Here is a 15,456-nt window from a genome sequence, read left to right on the forward strand (position 1 = left end):
TCAATTTGTTAATTTCACTATTTTGCCACTAGATTTTAACTTTGTACCACTTTGCATTCTAAACCCCTGCCTTTCAGCTATATGTAGCTCTGCTCACCCTACCTCATTCGTCATCTGATGAAGTGTGCTCAGAGGGCACGAAAGCTTACATTCTGAATAAAACTGCTGGACTACTTTGTTCTACTGGACTACTTTGTTCTAAATTTTATTGTAGCGTGAGCTTTCGAGAAACACAACTCTCTTCGTCAGATGCGCATCGTCAAAGGTACTGCTGGTCTCTTCATTACTGGAAGGAGGTGTGCAGTGGCGGACTGGGCAGGGTGTCAGCTTGCCCAAACGTTGATGTTAAATGTTATTAGACAAAATGTTATAAATGTTAATGACCTTTTAGCAGCTTGAAAATATAACAGAAGTCCCAATATTAATACAACTAAAATTTACGTTGCATTTCGGGTTGCCAGCCTCCAGGTGGGGCCTGGGGATCTCCACTTTTACAACTGATTTCCAGCTGGCAGAGGTCAGTTCCCTTGGAGGAAATGCAATCTGCGTTTACATTTAGTATCTTATTTATTTATTTTATTTGATTCATATCCCGCCCTCCTCGCCGAACCAGGCTGAGGGCGGCTCACAACATAAAATCCCACAAACGATTAAATTAATAAGTGTTAAAATTGCACATTCAGTAAAAAAAATCTACTGTATACTGCCAGCAACATGTGCAATATATGTGCACTGCAATGACTGAAATGCACATATATTAGCGCTTCGCGATGCAAAGGGGAGTGGCGTGGCCCTTATGAGCCACCGTAGGCCTTGGGGGCGGAGCCACGAGCCTACCGGCGCGTAGGAGCCGTTAAAACAGTTAGCCCCGCCCACTGGCGCTTCGTTCTCTGCGGGGGATTCTCGCGGAAGCCTCCCGGCTGAAGAGGCGGTCGCGAGGGAAGCGGGCACGACCCTCCGCCGTCCCTCGGGCAAGGAGCCGCCCCAGAAGGAGCCAGGCTCCCTGAGGGTGCTGCGGCGAATGAGCGGAGGGCTCCGCGACGGAAAGGCCGTCTCCTGGGCGCCTGTGGGCGGGGCTAACCTCGGCTCCGCCCCCGCGGCCTACGGTGGTGCAAAAGGCTCAGTCCCTCGCAAGCATGCGTCTAAATCGACGGTGCGGCCTCCTTTGGACTAGTACTGTGTGCAGTTCTGGTACAAAGACATTCTAGCATTGGAAAAAGTATAGAGAAGGACAACCAGGAGGACTGGGACACTTTCCCTAGGAAGAAAGGTTAAGATTAGATTGATTGTATTTTGATGCAGGAGTTATTGCCTTAACTTTAATCTTGTTTTCCTCTTGAAGAGCCAGTTGCGTGTAGTGGTGAAGGGTGCGGACTCTTATCTGGGAGAACCGGGTTTGATTCCCCCCTCCTCCACTTGCACCTGCTGGAATGGCCTTGGTTCAGCCAGAGCTCTCTTATATGGGAGAACCGGGTTGGATTCCCCCCTCCTCCACTTGCAGCTGCTGGAATGGCCTTGGGTCAGCCAGAGCTCTCTTATCTGGGAGAACCGGGTTTGATTCCCCACTCCTCCACTTGCACCTGCTGGAACGGCCTTGGGTCAGCCAGAGCTCTCTTATCTGGGAGAACCGGGTTTGATTCCCCACTCCTCCACTTGCACCTGCTGGAATGGCCTTGGGTCAGCCAGAGCTCTCTTATCTGGGAGAACCGGGTTTGATTCCCCACTCCTCCACTTGCACCTGCTGGAACGGCCTTGGGTCAGCCAGAGCTCTCTTATCTGGGAGAACCGGGTTTGATTCCCCACTCCTCCACTTGCACCTGCTGGAATGGCCTTGGGTCAGCCAGAGCTCTCTCATCTGGGAGAACCGGGTTTGATTCCCCCCTCCTCCACTTGCACCTGCTGGAATGGCCTTGGCTCAGCCAGAGCTCTCTTATCTGGGAGAACCGGGTTTGATTCCCCACTCCTCCACTTGCACCTGCTGGAACGGCCTTGGGTCAGCCAGAGCTCTCTTATCTGGGAGAACCGGGTTTGATTCCCCACTCCTCCCCTTGCACCTGCTGGAATGGCCTTGGGTCAGCCAGAGCTCTCTTATCTGGGAGAACCGGGTTTGATTCCCCACTCCTCCCCTTGCACCTGCTGGAATGGCCTTGGTTCAGCCAGAGCTCTCTTATATGGGAGAACCGGGTTGGATTCCCCCCTCCTCCACTTGCACCTGCTGGAATGGCCTTGGTTCAGCCAGAGCTCTCTTATATGGGAGAACCGGGTTGGATTCCCCACTCCTCCACTTGCACCTGCTGGAATGGCCTTGGGTCAGCCAGAGCTCTCTTATCTGGGAGAACCGGGTTTGATTCCCCCCTCCTCCACTTGCACCTGCTGGAATGGCCTTGGTTCAGCCAGAGCTCTCTTATATGGGAGAACCGGGTTGGATTCCCCCCTCCTCCACTTGCAGCTGCTGGAATGGCCTTGGGTCAGCCAGAGCTCTCTTATCTGGGAGAACCGGGTTTGATTCCCCACTCCTCCACTTGCACCTGCTGGAACGGCCTTGGGTCAGCCAGAGCTCTCTTATCTGGGAGAACCGGGTTTGATTCCCCACTCCTCCACTTGCACCTGCTGGAATGGCCTTGGGTCAGCCAGAGCTCTCTCATCTGGGAGAACCGGGTTTGATTCCCCCCTCCTCCACTTGCACCTGCTGGAATGGCCTTGGCTCAGCCAGAGCTCTCTTATCTGGGAGAACCGGGTTTGATTCCCCACTCCTCCACTTGCACCTGTTGGAACGGCCTTGGGTCAGCCAGAGCTCTCTTATCTGGGAGAACCGGGTTTGATTCCCCACTCCTCCACTTGCACCTGCTGGAACGGCCTTGGGTCAGCCAGAGCTCTCTTATCTGGGAGAACCGGGTTTGATTCCCCACTCCTCCACTTGCACCTGCTGGAATGGCCTTGGGTCAGCCAGAGCTCTCTCATCTGGGAGAACCGGGTTTGATTCCCCCTTCCTCCACTTGCACCTGCTGGAATGGCCTTGGATCAGCCAGAGCTCTCTTATCTGGGAGAACCAGGTTTGATTCCCCACTCCTCCACTTGCAGCTGCTGGAATGGCCTTGGGTCAGCCAGAGCTCTCTTATCTGGGAGAACCGGGTTTGATTCCCCCCTCCTCCACTTGCAGCTGCTGGGATGGCCTTGGGTCAGCCAGAGCTCTCTTATCTGGGAGAACCGGGTTTGATTCCCCACTCCTCCACTTGCAGCTGCTGGAATGGCCTTGGGTCAGCCAGAGCTCTCTTATCTGGGAGAACCGGGTTTGATTCCCCACTCCTCCACTTGCAGCTGCTGGAATGGACTTGGGTCAGCCAGACCTCTCTTATCTGGAAGAACCGGGTTTGATTCCCCACTCCTCCACTTGCAGCTGCTGGAATGGTCTTGGGTCAGCCAGAGCTCTCTTATCTGGGAGAACCGGGTTTGATTCCCCCCTCCTCCACTTGCAGCTGCTGGGATGGCCTTGGGTCAGCCATAGCTCTCTTATCTGGGAGGACCGGGTTCGATTCCCCCCTCCTCCACTTGCAGCTGCTGGGATGGCTTTGGGTCAGCCTCTTGTCTGGGAGAACCGGGTTTGATTCCCCCCTCCTCCACTTGCAGCTGCTGGAATGGCCTTGGGTCAGCCATAGCTCTCTTCTCACAGAGAACCGGGTTTGATTCCCCACCCCTCCACTTGCAGCTGCTGGAATGGCGTTGGGTCAGCCAGAGCTCTCTTATCTGGGAGGACCGGGTTTGATTCCCCACTCCTCCACTTGCAGCTGCTGAAATGGCCTTGGGTCAGCCAGAGCTCTCTTATCTGGGAGAACCGGGTTTGATTCCCCACTCCTCCACTTGCAGCTGCTGGAATGGCCTTGGGTCAGCCAGAGCTCTCTTCACTGGGAGAACCGGGTTTGATTCCCCACTCCTCCATTTGCAGCTGCTGGAATGGCTTTGGGTCAGCCAGAGCTCTCTTATTTGGGAGAACCAGGTTTGATCCCCCCCTCCTCCACTTGCAGCTGCTGGAATGGCCTTAGGTCAGCCAGAGCTCTCTTCTCTGGGAGAACCGGGTTTGATTCCCCACTCCTCCACTTGCAGCTGCTGGAATGGCCTTGGGTCAGCCAGAGCTCTCTTATCTGGGAGAACCGGGTTTGATTCCGCACTCCTTCAATTGCACCTGCTGGAATGGCCTTGGGTCAGCGATAGCTCTGGCAGAGGTTGTCCTTGAAAGGGCAGCTTCTGTCAGAGTTCTCTCAGCCCCACCCACCTCACAGGGTATCTTTTGTGGGGGAGGAAGGGAAAAGAGATTGTGAGCCGCTCTGAGACTCTTCGGAGTGGAGTGAAATCCAATATCATCATCTTCTCCTCTTGGATTTTTCTTCTTGGATAGAAAATGGTCTACATATCTTGACCCATCTATATAACTTCAAATTCTTACTAAATATTTTATTGTGTGTATGTAAGTAGTTATTGTTTGTTATTGTGGTTTTTAAATTATTTATGTAACTGTGTTTTAACTGTATTTTATTAACCGCATTTTATTGTATGAATTGTATTATTGTAATCATTGTACACACCATGTCTTCTGAGCCGCCCTGAGCCTGCCTCGGCGGGGAGGGCGGGATATAAATAAAAGTTTATTATTATTATTATTTGTGCTTGTTTATAACCTGATTCCATAAGATTAATTTATTGTATATGAGTATTAATATTGGTATTAGCTTGTATATTTTCAAAATTCAACAAAATATATAACTGGAAAAACAACTGAGGAGGGCTATGGGGGGTTGGTGGTGGGGGCAAGCATAGACCCCCCCCCACGTGGATGACTGGGCTCTTCCGCCCTTTCTGACCCCCTGCACCAGCCCCCCATTGGGGTTTGGCAGGGCCCAAAGGTGGAGGGAGGAAGGGCATCTCTGGGCGGGGGGGGTGCCTGAAGAGGAGCCACTTTGCCGTCCCCCAAGAGGCTGCCTAGCGGGTATTCCTGCAGGCCTCTGCACCCCTCCTCTTCCAGGGATTCAGCCACAAGCTGCCCAGGGAGGGGTGCTCATGGGGCAGGACGAAGCCACCTTCCCGCCCTTCCGTGTCCTGTTTAGTGTCATCCCTTCTGTCCCTAGCCCCCCCCTCTTTCCCTCCTCCCTTTCTCAACAACCCTCGAAGGCAGGTTAGGGTGGGAAGGGGGCTCCCCCAGCAAGCTTTGGGGGCAGTGGGGGGATCTGAACCCAGGGCTTCCGGAGCAGAGGGCCAGCTGGGTCACCGCAGTGGTCTGAAACCAAGTTAGAGACTCTAGTCACGCACCTTGAAGACCAGCACTGAGTTCAATTTTGAGTAGAAGCTTCTAGTTCTACCTCAAACTCAAACTCCCCTGGGCTAGATGGTCTGGATGGCCCTTTCCGACTCTACGATTCTAATGGTGCCCAGCTGGACTCCCGCTTGGTTCTGGATCTGAGCAGAGCACTGTCCCTTGGAGCAGCTGCCCTCAGCCCCTTTCCGCAAAGAAACAAAAGCCGCATAATGCAGCCCTCTCTTTATTTGTCTACCTTCTCTAGGCAGATGACACAAGGGGCAACAGATGCAGTCCAAGGATGCCGCATCTTATAAACAGTGTCACGGGACTCGAGTTCCAGATTGAGGCTGCTGCTGGAGGCTTTAGGCCGGAGTCGCTCTGCGGTGGGCAGTACTGAGAGAGGCTCTCAGGCAACCCTCGTGAGAAAGCCCTGGTGAGCTGATTCTGCTCCCAGTACAATGAGGAGCAGCACCAGGCTGAGGCAGGGTTTCCTTTTCCTTCCCTTCCTGTGTGCTTCCCAGTCTGCCCCGCTGGGTTTCCATTCCAGCCTGGGTTGACTCCACACCCCCCCCCCCGGTGCTTTTTGCAGGCCGATGCTTTGAAGACAGGCACCTACAGAAGGCCCAGCTTGGCACACGCTGCCCCCATTGCAGCCCCCCCCAGGGCCGAGGGACCTTCGGATCAGAATGAAGGCCGTCTTGTGTGCTCCCCAGCGGATGCTGCAGCTCACCTTGGCCATTGTCAAGCCTGACGCTATGGCCCACCCCCTCATCCTGCAGGTAAGGATCAGAATGCGTTTTTGTCCCCCCCCCCCCCCGCCCCTTTTTGTGCTGGGACACATTTCCTCCTGTCTGAAGTGCACCATGAAAGGCCAGATCTCCCCTCCACTGATACGTGTTGAGGCTTTGTGTGTAGGGTTGGGAAGTTCCTGGAGATGTGGGGCTACTGCCATGGAAAGGCAGGGTTTGGGAAGGAGAGCAAAGTACAATGCCCGCAAGTCCCTCCCTCCCAAGTAGCCCTTTTCTCCAGGAAGAGAGTTTCAGAGGTTAGCCATGTTTTGGCTTTGTTGCCATCAAGTCATAGTTGGCTTATGGTGACCAAGTACACCACAGGAGGTGGTGGCAGCTACAAGCATAGACAGCTTCAAGAGGGGAATGGATAAGCATATGGCGCAGAGGTCCTTCAGTGGCTATTAGCCACAGCTTATTGTTGGAACTCTCTGTCTGGGGCAGTGATGCTCTGTATTCTGGGTGTTTGGGGGGGGGGCACAGTATGAGGGCTTCTAGCTCCATTGGTGGACCTCTTGATGGCACTTGGTTGGAGTTTTTTTGGCCACTGTGTGACACAGAGTGTTGGACTGGATGGGCCATTGGCCTGATCCAACATGGCTTCTCTTATGTTCTTATGTCTGGGGCAGTGATGCTCTGTATTCTTGGTGCTTGGGAGGGGCAACAGTGTGAGGGCTTCTTGTGTCCTGGCCCCACTGGTGGACCTCCTGATGGCACCTGGGTTTTTCTGGCCATTGTGTGACACAGAGTGTTGGACTGGATGGGCCATTGGCCTGATCCAACATGGCTTCTCTTATGTGACACAGAGTGTTGGACTGGATGGGCCATTGGCCTGATCCAACATGGCTTCTCTTATGTTCTTATGTGACACAGAATGTTGGACTGGAGGGGCCATATGCCTGATCCAACAGGGCTTCTCTTATGTTCTTCTGTGACACAGAGTGTTGGGCTGGAGGGGCCACTGGCCTGATCCAACAGGGCTTCTCTTATGTGACACAGAGTGTTGGACTGGATGGGCCACTGGCCTGATCCAACATGGCTTCTCTTATGTTCTTATGTGACACAGAGTGTTGGACTGGATGGGCCATTGGCCTGATCCAACATGGCTTCTCTGATGTTCTTATGTGACACAGAGTGTTGGACTGGATGGGCCACTGGCCTGATCCAACATGGCTTCTCTTCTGTTCTTCTGTGACACAGAGTGTTGGACTGGATGGGCCACTGGCCTGATCCAACATGGCTTCTCTTATGTTCTTATGTGACACAGAGTGTTGGACTGGATGGGCCACTGGCCTGATCCAACATGGCTTCTCTTGTGTTCTTATGATGCCTTTTCTTCCGGTCTGCCAGGCTGTGCACGAGACCATTCTGAGCAACAGGTTCCTGATTGTCCGGTGCAGGGACGTGGTGTGGAGCAGGCAGGACAGCCAGCAGTTCTACCAGGAGCACAGAGGTCAGAGCCCCCCTCCCATCCTCTTTCTCGAAATGGCAGCGGGTTCCACCTCTAGTCTGATCGAGGGCCGCAGCTGGGGCCAGCGGAGAATCCTAATGGTCAGCTCTGAGTTTAGGGAGTTTAGGTGGTTTCTGCTCTTCCAGAAAATTTGGTTGCATCTTAAATGATGCGTAGAGTGCATGTTTATCTCTTCCACCTGGCAGGGCGGGGCTGCATGCATGCATCTTTCTTAATTTTATTCTGACAAGAACCACATCAGGTGCAGTGTTCTCTGTAAGCTGAGTTAGTGTGAGTGAGCTCACACATTTTTGTCTTAGCTCTGGAAGGATGGCTCCAGTACATACTAATTTGTGCAGTAGCTCACAACTAGAATGATTAAAGGTTTGGAACACTTTCCCTATGAAGAAAGGTTAAAACGCTTGGGGCTCTTTAGCTTGGAGAAACATCGACTGAGGAGTGACATGATGGAGGTTTACAAGATTATGCATGGGATGGAGAAAGTAAAGAGAGAAGTACTTTTCTCCCTTTCTCACAATACAAGAACTCGTGGGCATTCAATGAAATTGCTGAGCAGTCAGGTTAAAACAGATAAAAGGAAGTACTTCACCCAAAGGGTGATTAACATGTGGAATTCACTGCCACAGGAGGTGGTGGCGGATACAAGCATAGCCAGCTTTAAGAGGGGATTGGATAAAAATATGGAGCAGAGGTCCATCAGTGGCTATTAGCCACAGTATATATATATATGCATGTGTGTGTGTGTATATGTATGTGTGTGTGTGTGTATATATATATATATATACACGCACACACACACGCACACACACACACACACACTGGCCACTGAGTGTCTGAGAGTGTTGGAATGGATGGGCCATTGTCCTGATCCAACATGGCTTCTCTTGTGTTCTTACGTAACACAGAGTGTTGGACTGGAGGGGCCATTGGCCTGATCCAACATGGCTTCTCTTATGTTCTTACGTGACACAGAGTGTTGAACTAGATGGGCCATTGGCTTGATCCAACATGGCTTCTCTTATGTTCTTATGTGACACAGAGTGTTGGACTGAATGGGCCATTGGCCTGATCCAACATGGCTTCTCTTATGTTCTTATGTGACACAGAGTGTTGGACTGGAGGGGCCATTGGCCTGATCCAACATGGCTTCTCTTATGTCCTTATGAATGCCAGGAGCTCACAAAGTAGAATTTTTGCCCACAAGACTCTGCAGCTTAGAGGGAACATTGAGTGTTAGGGTGGGAGAGAGAGTGTGACTGGCCCACAGTCTTCCATGAAGTTTCGTGACAAGCTGAAATGTGTACCTTGGCCTCCTTGCCCCTAGTCCAGTGAGAGCCGCTGTGGTTAAGAGCAGTGGACTGTAATCTGGACCTCACACCACCTCCGCAGGAAGCCTGCTGGGTGACTTTGGGCCAGTCCTCTCAGAATTCTCTGAGCCCCCCCTCTCTTACAAGGCGCCTGTTGCTGGGAGGGGAAGGCAAGGCAATTGTAAGCTGCTTTGGGACTCTTTAAAGTAGAGAAAGGGAAAGGAAAGGTCCCCTGTGCAAGTACCAGTCGTTTCTGAATCTGGGGTGACGTTGCTTTCACAACGTTTTCACGGCAGACTTTTTTACGGGGTGGTTTGCCATTGCCTTCCCCAGTCATCTACGCTTTCCCCCCAGCAACCTGGGTGCTCATTTTACCGACCTCGGAAGGGTGGAAGGCTGAGTCAACCTCAAGCTGGCTACCTGAACCAGCTTCCACTGGGATCGAATTCTGGTCGTGAGCAGAGGGCTCCGACTGCAGGACTGCAACTACCACTTGAATTGTTTTCTATATTTTGAAATCTGCCCTCAGTGAGAAAGGAAAGGAAAGGTCCCCTGTGCAAACACCAGTCATTTCCGACTGGTGCTTGCACAGGGGACCTTTCTTTTCCTTTCCTTGCCGTTGCCTTCCCCAGTCGTCTACACTTTCCCCCTAGCAAGCTGGACACTCATTTTACCGACCTCAGAAGGATGGAAGGCTGAGTTAACCTCGAGCCGACTACCTGAAACTCAGCTTCCGCCGGGAATCGAACTCGGGTCGTGAGCAGAGCTTAGGACTGCAGCTTTAACACTCGGCGCCACGGGGCTCTCACACAGTAGAGAAAAGCAGGGCGTAAAACCTGCCTTTTCTTCTCTAGCCTCTATATCACATTCACTAATCCCTCTGGTGGCAATCCCTACAACTAGGCAAACTAGGTGATTGCCTAGAGGGCCAGCCTTCTGGGGACACCAAATTGGGCGCCCCCGTGTGGCTCAGTGACATCAGTGCAGGGGGGCACCAGAAGTTGGCAGTTTCGGGCTGGCTCTGCCCTTACATCTATGTGTCCATTCTGCTCACGCGGTGTCTCTTCTTGGACCTGGCCCTCTTCTTTGCCCAATAGAATTCTGGAGTTTGTGGCCGTTACGGTGGAGAGACCAGCATGTGGGGGAGGCCCCGTGAGCTGGGTGGGGGTGACTCACTTGCTCTCTTCCTTGTTCCAGGGCGCTTTTTCTACCAGAGGCTGGTGGAGTTCATGGCCAGGTACGTGCAAGAATTCCCCGCAGAGAGGAACAATGACGTATGCAAGTAGCATAGATCCTGTGCGCTGTTTTAGGGCATGCCTCCTCGAGGGCTCAAAATGGTCTGTGGGGGAAGTTTTGCCAAGGACGTGTTGAAAAGAGAAAGCTCACCTTGCCTCGTGTCTCCTCCAGTGGCCCGATGCGGGCCTACATCCTGGCCCACGAGGAAGCCATCCCGTTCTGGAGGTCTCTGATGGGCCCCACCAAAGTGTTCCGCGCCCAGCACACGGATCCGGACTCCATCCGCGGGACCTACGGCCTCACAGACACTCGGAATTCGGTGCATGGGTCAGGTGAGTCTGGCAAAGGCCAGCCTGGGTAGGAAGAAAAGCAGTCTTTTATTTTCAGGTGGGTGGCCACGTTCATCTGGAGCAGCAGAACAATGTTTGAGTCCAAGGGCACCTTTAAGACAAAGTCCCACTTCTGCCCCAGGGACTAACCACCTCTGTTCATCTCTTGCCTTGAAGACCTCATGAAGAAGGGACGGTGGCTCAGTGGTGAGCATCTGCTTGGTAAGCAGAAGGTCCCAGGTTCAATCCCCGGCATCTCTAACTCAAAAGGGTCCAGGCAAAGAGGCATGAAAAACCTCAGCTGGAGACCCTGGAGAGCCACTGCCAGTCTGAGTAGACAAGACTGACTTTGATGAACACAGGGTCTGATTCAGTAGAAGGCAGCTTCATATGTTAATTTATGTTGGGGTGGGGCGGTGGTTCAGTGGCAGAGCATCTGCTTGGTAAGCAGAAGGTCCCAGGTTTAATCCCCAACATCTCCAACTAAAAAGGGTCCAGGCAAAGAGGTGTGAAAAACCTCAACTGGAGACCCTGGAGAGCCATAAATGGGGCTGTGGCTCAGGGGTAGAGCATCTGCTTGGTAAGCAGAAGGTCCCAGGTTCAATCCCCGACATTTCCAACTAAAAAGGGTCCAGGCAAAGAGGTGTGAAAAACCTCAGCTGGAGACTCTGGAGAGCCGCTGCCAGTCTGAGTACAAAAGATTGATTTTGATGGACCCAGGGGGCGTCTGATTCAGTAGAAGGCAGCTTCATATGTTCACCAACTGAATCTTGACGGCACTTTTCACCACTGTGAGCGTGGAGTAACCGTACAGACCAGGGTTGAGTGGACTGGACAGTTGGTTGAGGGTGTGAGAGCTGAAGAGACTGAGTGGGGTGCGGTAGAGAGCTGTGAGAGAATTCTGTGTTCCATGTGGAAGTTACTAGCTTATATATGGCAAGTGAGGAGAATAATTCCTTTGTGTGGAAGTTGTTGGCATCAGTGGCGAGTGAGGGGAATAGGCCCTTGTGGCTGGGTTAAGGCACTGTGAAGGAGGCGAGATGTAAGTGTGTGCGCGCATCAGAGCTTCTACCCAGAATAAAATTTGGTTGGTCCTCATGGTACCGCTGGACTCGCACTTTGTTACAGAGAAACAAGCAAAACTGTAGGTCTGGCTGAAATTGTGTCACTTCCATACCTATCTGAAACCATTCTGCTTATTACTGTCAAGAGTACCTCTTGCCATGATTCTGGGGAGGGGAACCATGCTTATGCATAACCAGTAGTAACCTTTGGGTACTGCTTTGCCAATATTTCTTTGCTCTCACACACTGGTCGGTTATGTCAGCAACATATTACGTATCCTTCCACCCTGTTATGTCTGCAACATATTATGTATCCTTCCACCCTGAGAACTGAGCTCCGAGCTCTCCAGGGTCACAGGCGCTATCGGTTCACAGAGACTCTCGAGTGTTTCGTTTTCGGCTGGACAAAGGGAGGCATAGTTAATTGGAAAAGTGAGGGGGGACATAATGATAGGTAGATTTTGGCGCTTTGGCTTTTGAAACCTGTAAGATGAACCCGCGGTATATTTAGGTGCACTGAGGTCTTTGCCTTCAGTTGCAGCAGAGACCTGTCTGTCTGAAATGTCTCTGCTAATTCAGATAAAATCCTTTTTATAAAACGAAGGAGTATTGATTGGTCCAGGCAAGGGGGCATGAAAAACCTTCGGCTTGAGACCCTGGAGAGCCGCTGCCAGTCTGAGTACAAAATATTGATTTTGATGGATTGGGGGGGGGGGGGGGGGAGTCTGGTTCTGTAGAAGGCAGCTTCAGATGTTCAGATGTTCACCAACCAAATCTTGATGGCATTTTCACCACTGTGAGTAGAGAGTAGCCGTACGGACCAGGGTTGAGTGGACTGAGAGCTGAAGAGACTGAGCGGGGTGCAGTAGAGAGCAGTACAGTAGAGAGATGTACAGAAACTTGCAGCATTTGACAATTGCCTTTGCTGAAAAGATTGCACTATTATAGTTTTAGATGAACTGTTGTCTGTCTTTAAGAGGCAACAGCTGTTTTACGTACAGCAAAGGGATCCCGCTTTTACCTCAGAGCCACCCACACATTTTGTCGTTCTGCCCAATGTAAGAAAGCCATCCCGATTCAACTAAGAAGTCTGAGGTGAGAGCCTTCAGAGGCAAGCAAAAATAAGTAGGAATTGCTGAGGAAGGCCAGGGGGCCGCGTCACACGGGGCACCGTAGAACACACCAGAGAGAGGCACCTTGAGAGAGGTTGTGAGTATAAGAGGTCTCATAAAGAAGGAGAAGACTGCAGATTTATACCATGCCCTTCTCTCCGAATCAGAGACTCGGACATTTTAAGAAAAAATTGGATATATATCCCACCCTACACTTTGAATCTCAGAGTCTCAGAGCAACTTACAATCTCCTTTACCTTCCTCCCCCACAGCAGGCACCCTGTGAGGTGGGTGGGGCTCAGAGAGCTCTGAGAGAAGCTGCCCTTTCAACGAGGAGTGGGGAATCCAACCCGGTTCTCCCAGATAAGAGAGCCATGGCTGACCCAAGGCCATTCCAGCAGCTGCAAGTGGAGGAGTGGGGAATCAAACCTGGTTCTCCCAGATAAGAGAGCCATGGCTGACCCAAGGCCATTCCAGCAGGTGCAAGGGGAGGAGGGGGGAATCAAACCTGGTTCTCCCAGATAAGAGAGCCATGGCTGACCCAAGGCCATTCCAGCAGCTGCAAGCGGAGGAGGGGGGGGAATCCAACCTGGTTCTCCCAGATAAGAGAGCTCTGGCTGACCCAAGGCCATTCCAGCAGCTGCAAGTGGAGGAGTGGGGAATCAAACCTGGTTCTCCCAGATAAGAGAGCCATGGCTGACCCAAGGCCATTCCAGCAGCTGCAAGTGGAGGAGGGGGGGAATCCAACCTGGTTCTCCCAGATAAGAGAGCTCTGGCTGACCCAAGGCCATTCCAGCAGGTGCAAGTGGAGGAGGGGGGAATCAAACCTGGTTCTCCCAGATAAGAGAGCTCTGGCTGACCCAAGGCCATTCCAGCAGCTGCAAGTGGAGGAGGGGGGAATCAAACCTGGTTCTCCCAGATAAGAGAGCCATGGCTGACCCAAGGCCATTCCAGCAGGTGCAAGTGGAGGAGGGGGGAATCAAACCCGTTTCTCCCAGATAAGAGATCTATGGCTGACCCAAGGCCATTCCAGCAGCTGGAAGTGGAGGAGAGGGGAATCAAACCCGGTTCTCCCAGATAAGAGAGCTCTGGCTGACCCAAGGCCATTCCAGCAGCTGCAAGTGGGGGGAGTGGGGAATCAAACCTGGTTCTCCCAGATAAGAGAGCTCTGGCTGACCCAAGGCCATTCCAGCAGCTGCAAGTGGAGGAGGGGGGAATCAAACCCGGTTCTTGCAGATAAGAGAGCGATGACTGACCCAAGGCCATTCCAGCAGCTGCAAGTGGAGGAGGGGGGAATCAAACCCGGATAGAATCCTAGAGTTGGAAGGGACCTTCAGGGTCATCTAGTCCAACCCCCTGCACAATGCAGGAAATTCACAAACGCCTCCCCCTAAATTCACAGGTTCTCCCTGATAAGAGTCTGCACACTTAACCACTTCACCAAACTGGCTCTCAGGAGTAAAGACATCTCAGGAGGGTATGGCTCTCGTATTGGCTCACATTTCCATTCCTCTTTTGCTTGCTCAGACTCAGCAGCTTCGGCCAGAAGGGAGATGGCCGCCTTCTTCCCGGACTTCTGTGAGGAGGACTGGTACCAGCACGAGGAGCCGCGCCTGCGCAGCGGGGCGGTCTGCTACGACGCTGAGGCTGCCATTCACCGCGTGCCCAGAGACGGATGGACGGAGAGGGATTAAAGGCATCCGAGGGGATGGGAGTCAGTGGGGCAGGATCCCCAAACCCAAAGTTTGCTTCTACAGGTTCAGGTCACCCACCAGGCATAGCAGGCGACCACTGAAATCCATTTTGTGCTGATTTATGTTGGGTCAGCACACGGCTATTTGGAGGCCTGCGAGGACAGAGTTCTGGACCCACCTCCTGACGCCGGAGCTGCTCGTCTGTCCGTGCCGGATCAGGGTCTTCCGTTCATGGCCTTTGCGGGGAGCCCGGCCGTCCCAGCGTTGCTTTCACTGTGGGGCAGCGTTTGCGCAGTCAGAATGTAATTTGGGAGTGACGGGACTTTTGATGTACAGAGACTCACAGCTTTGAAGGAGAAACCGGAGCTTCCTTCCGAAGGATATTCTTTGCACTGTGTCTGGGCAGAGATTGCCAAAGAAAAACGAATAAAGCCAATCTCTCCAGCTTCCCCTCCGAGCATGGATCCTAAAGGGGTGCAGCCACAGACTCCTCCTCCATTGGCTGGAGGCAATGGGCCAAATCGGCCACACGGTGAAGCAGTTGTACCACCGGCTGGAGGCCTAAATCCACCAAGCCCTGAATGGGTGATGGGAGTAAAACCTAAGGGAGAAAGAAGGACTCTTCCTCCTGTGGGTGCTAAGGCTGAAAAGCCTGTAAGGAGAATAAAGAACATAAGAGAAGCCATGTTGGGTCAGGTCTCTTATGTTCTTCAGTGACACAGAGTGTTGGATTGGATGAGCCATTGGCCTGATCCAACATGGCTTCTCTTATGTCCTTATTTCTGGGGCAGTGATGCTCTGTATTCCTGGTGCTTGGAGGGGCAACAGTGGGAGGGCTTCTAGTGTCCTGGCCTCACTGATGGACCTCCTGATGTCACCTGGGTTTTTGGCCACTGTGTGACACAGAGGTCATTTTCGCACTCACCTTAATCAGCAGCGACGACCCTCTTCACCGCGCAGGATCTGCGCGGATTTCGCACTAATTGCCGCGGAGCACCCGGAAGAGACGGAAAGTCCCGGCGCTTTTGCGACGCAAACGGAAACTGGTTTTTGGCGGTTTCCGTTTGCGCCGCAAAAGCGCAGGGACTTTCCGGCTCTTCTGGGTGCTCCGCGGCAATTAGTGCGAAATCCGCGCAGATCCTGCGCGGTGAAGAGGGTCGTCGCT

At 52.6% G+C, this 15,456-nt stretch overlaps 1 protein-coding gene across 1 annotated transcript; it reads left to right on the top strand.

Annotated features, from left to right (window-relative positions):
- The first annotated feature begins 885 nt into the window (after nt 1-885).
- LOC132565786 (nucleoside diphosphate kinase 6-like) lies at nt 886-14,735 on the top strand. Its single transcript, XM_060230510.1, has 6 exons — nt 886-1,270; nt 5,880-6,069; nt 7,429-7,531; nt 10,054-10,093; nt 10,264-10,424; nt 14,125-14,735. Exons 2-6 carry the CDS (start codon nt 5,977-5,979, stop codon nt 14,289-14,291), a joined length of 564 nt encoding a protein of 187 aa, XP_060086493.1. The 5' UTR covers nt 886-1,270; nt 5,880-5,976; the 3' UTR covers nt 14,292-14,735.
- Nucleotides 14,736-15,456: the final 721 nt, after the last annotated feature.

This window comes from Heteronotia binoei, unplaced genomic scaffold (assembly GCF_032191835.1).
Source record: "Heteronotia binoei isolate CCM8104 ecotype False Entrance Well unplaced genomic scaffold, APGP_CSIRO_Hbin_v1 ptg001681l, whole genome shotgun sequence".
NCBI classification, from domain to species: domain Eukaryota; kingdom Metazoa; phylum Chordata; class Lepidosauria; order Squamata; family Gekkonidae; genus Heteronotia; species Heteronotia binoei.

What these genes read in the sequence shown, in the direction of transcription:
- LOC132565786 (XM_060230510.1), top strand. Translation starts at nt 5,977, where the DNA reads ATGAAGGCCGTCTTGTGTGCTCCCCAGCGGATGCTGCAGCTCACCTTG. An exon ending in CTGGTGGAGTTCATGGCCAG is followed by an intron (nt 10,094 to 10,263) that starts GTACGTGCAAGA and finishes TGTCTCCTCCAG; the next exon opens with TGGCCCGATGCGGGCCTACA. An exon ending in GAATTCGGTGCATGGGTCAG is followed by an intron (nt 10,425 to 14,124) that starts GTGAGTCTGGCA and finishes TTGCTTGCTCAG; the next exon opens with ACTCAGCAGCTTCGGCCAGA.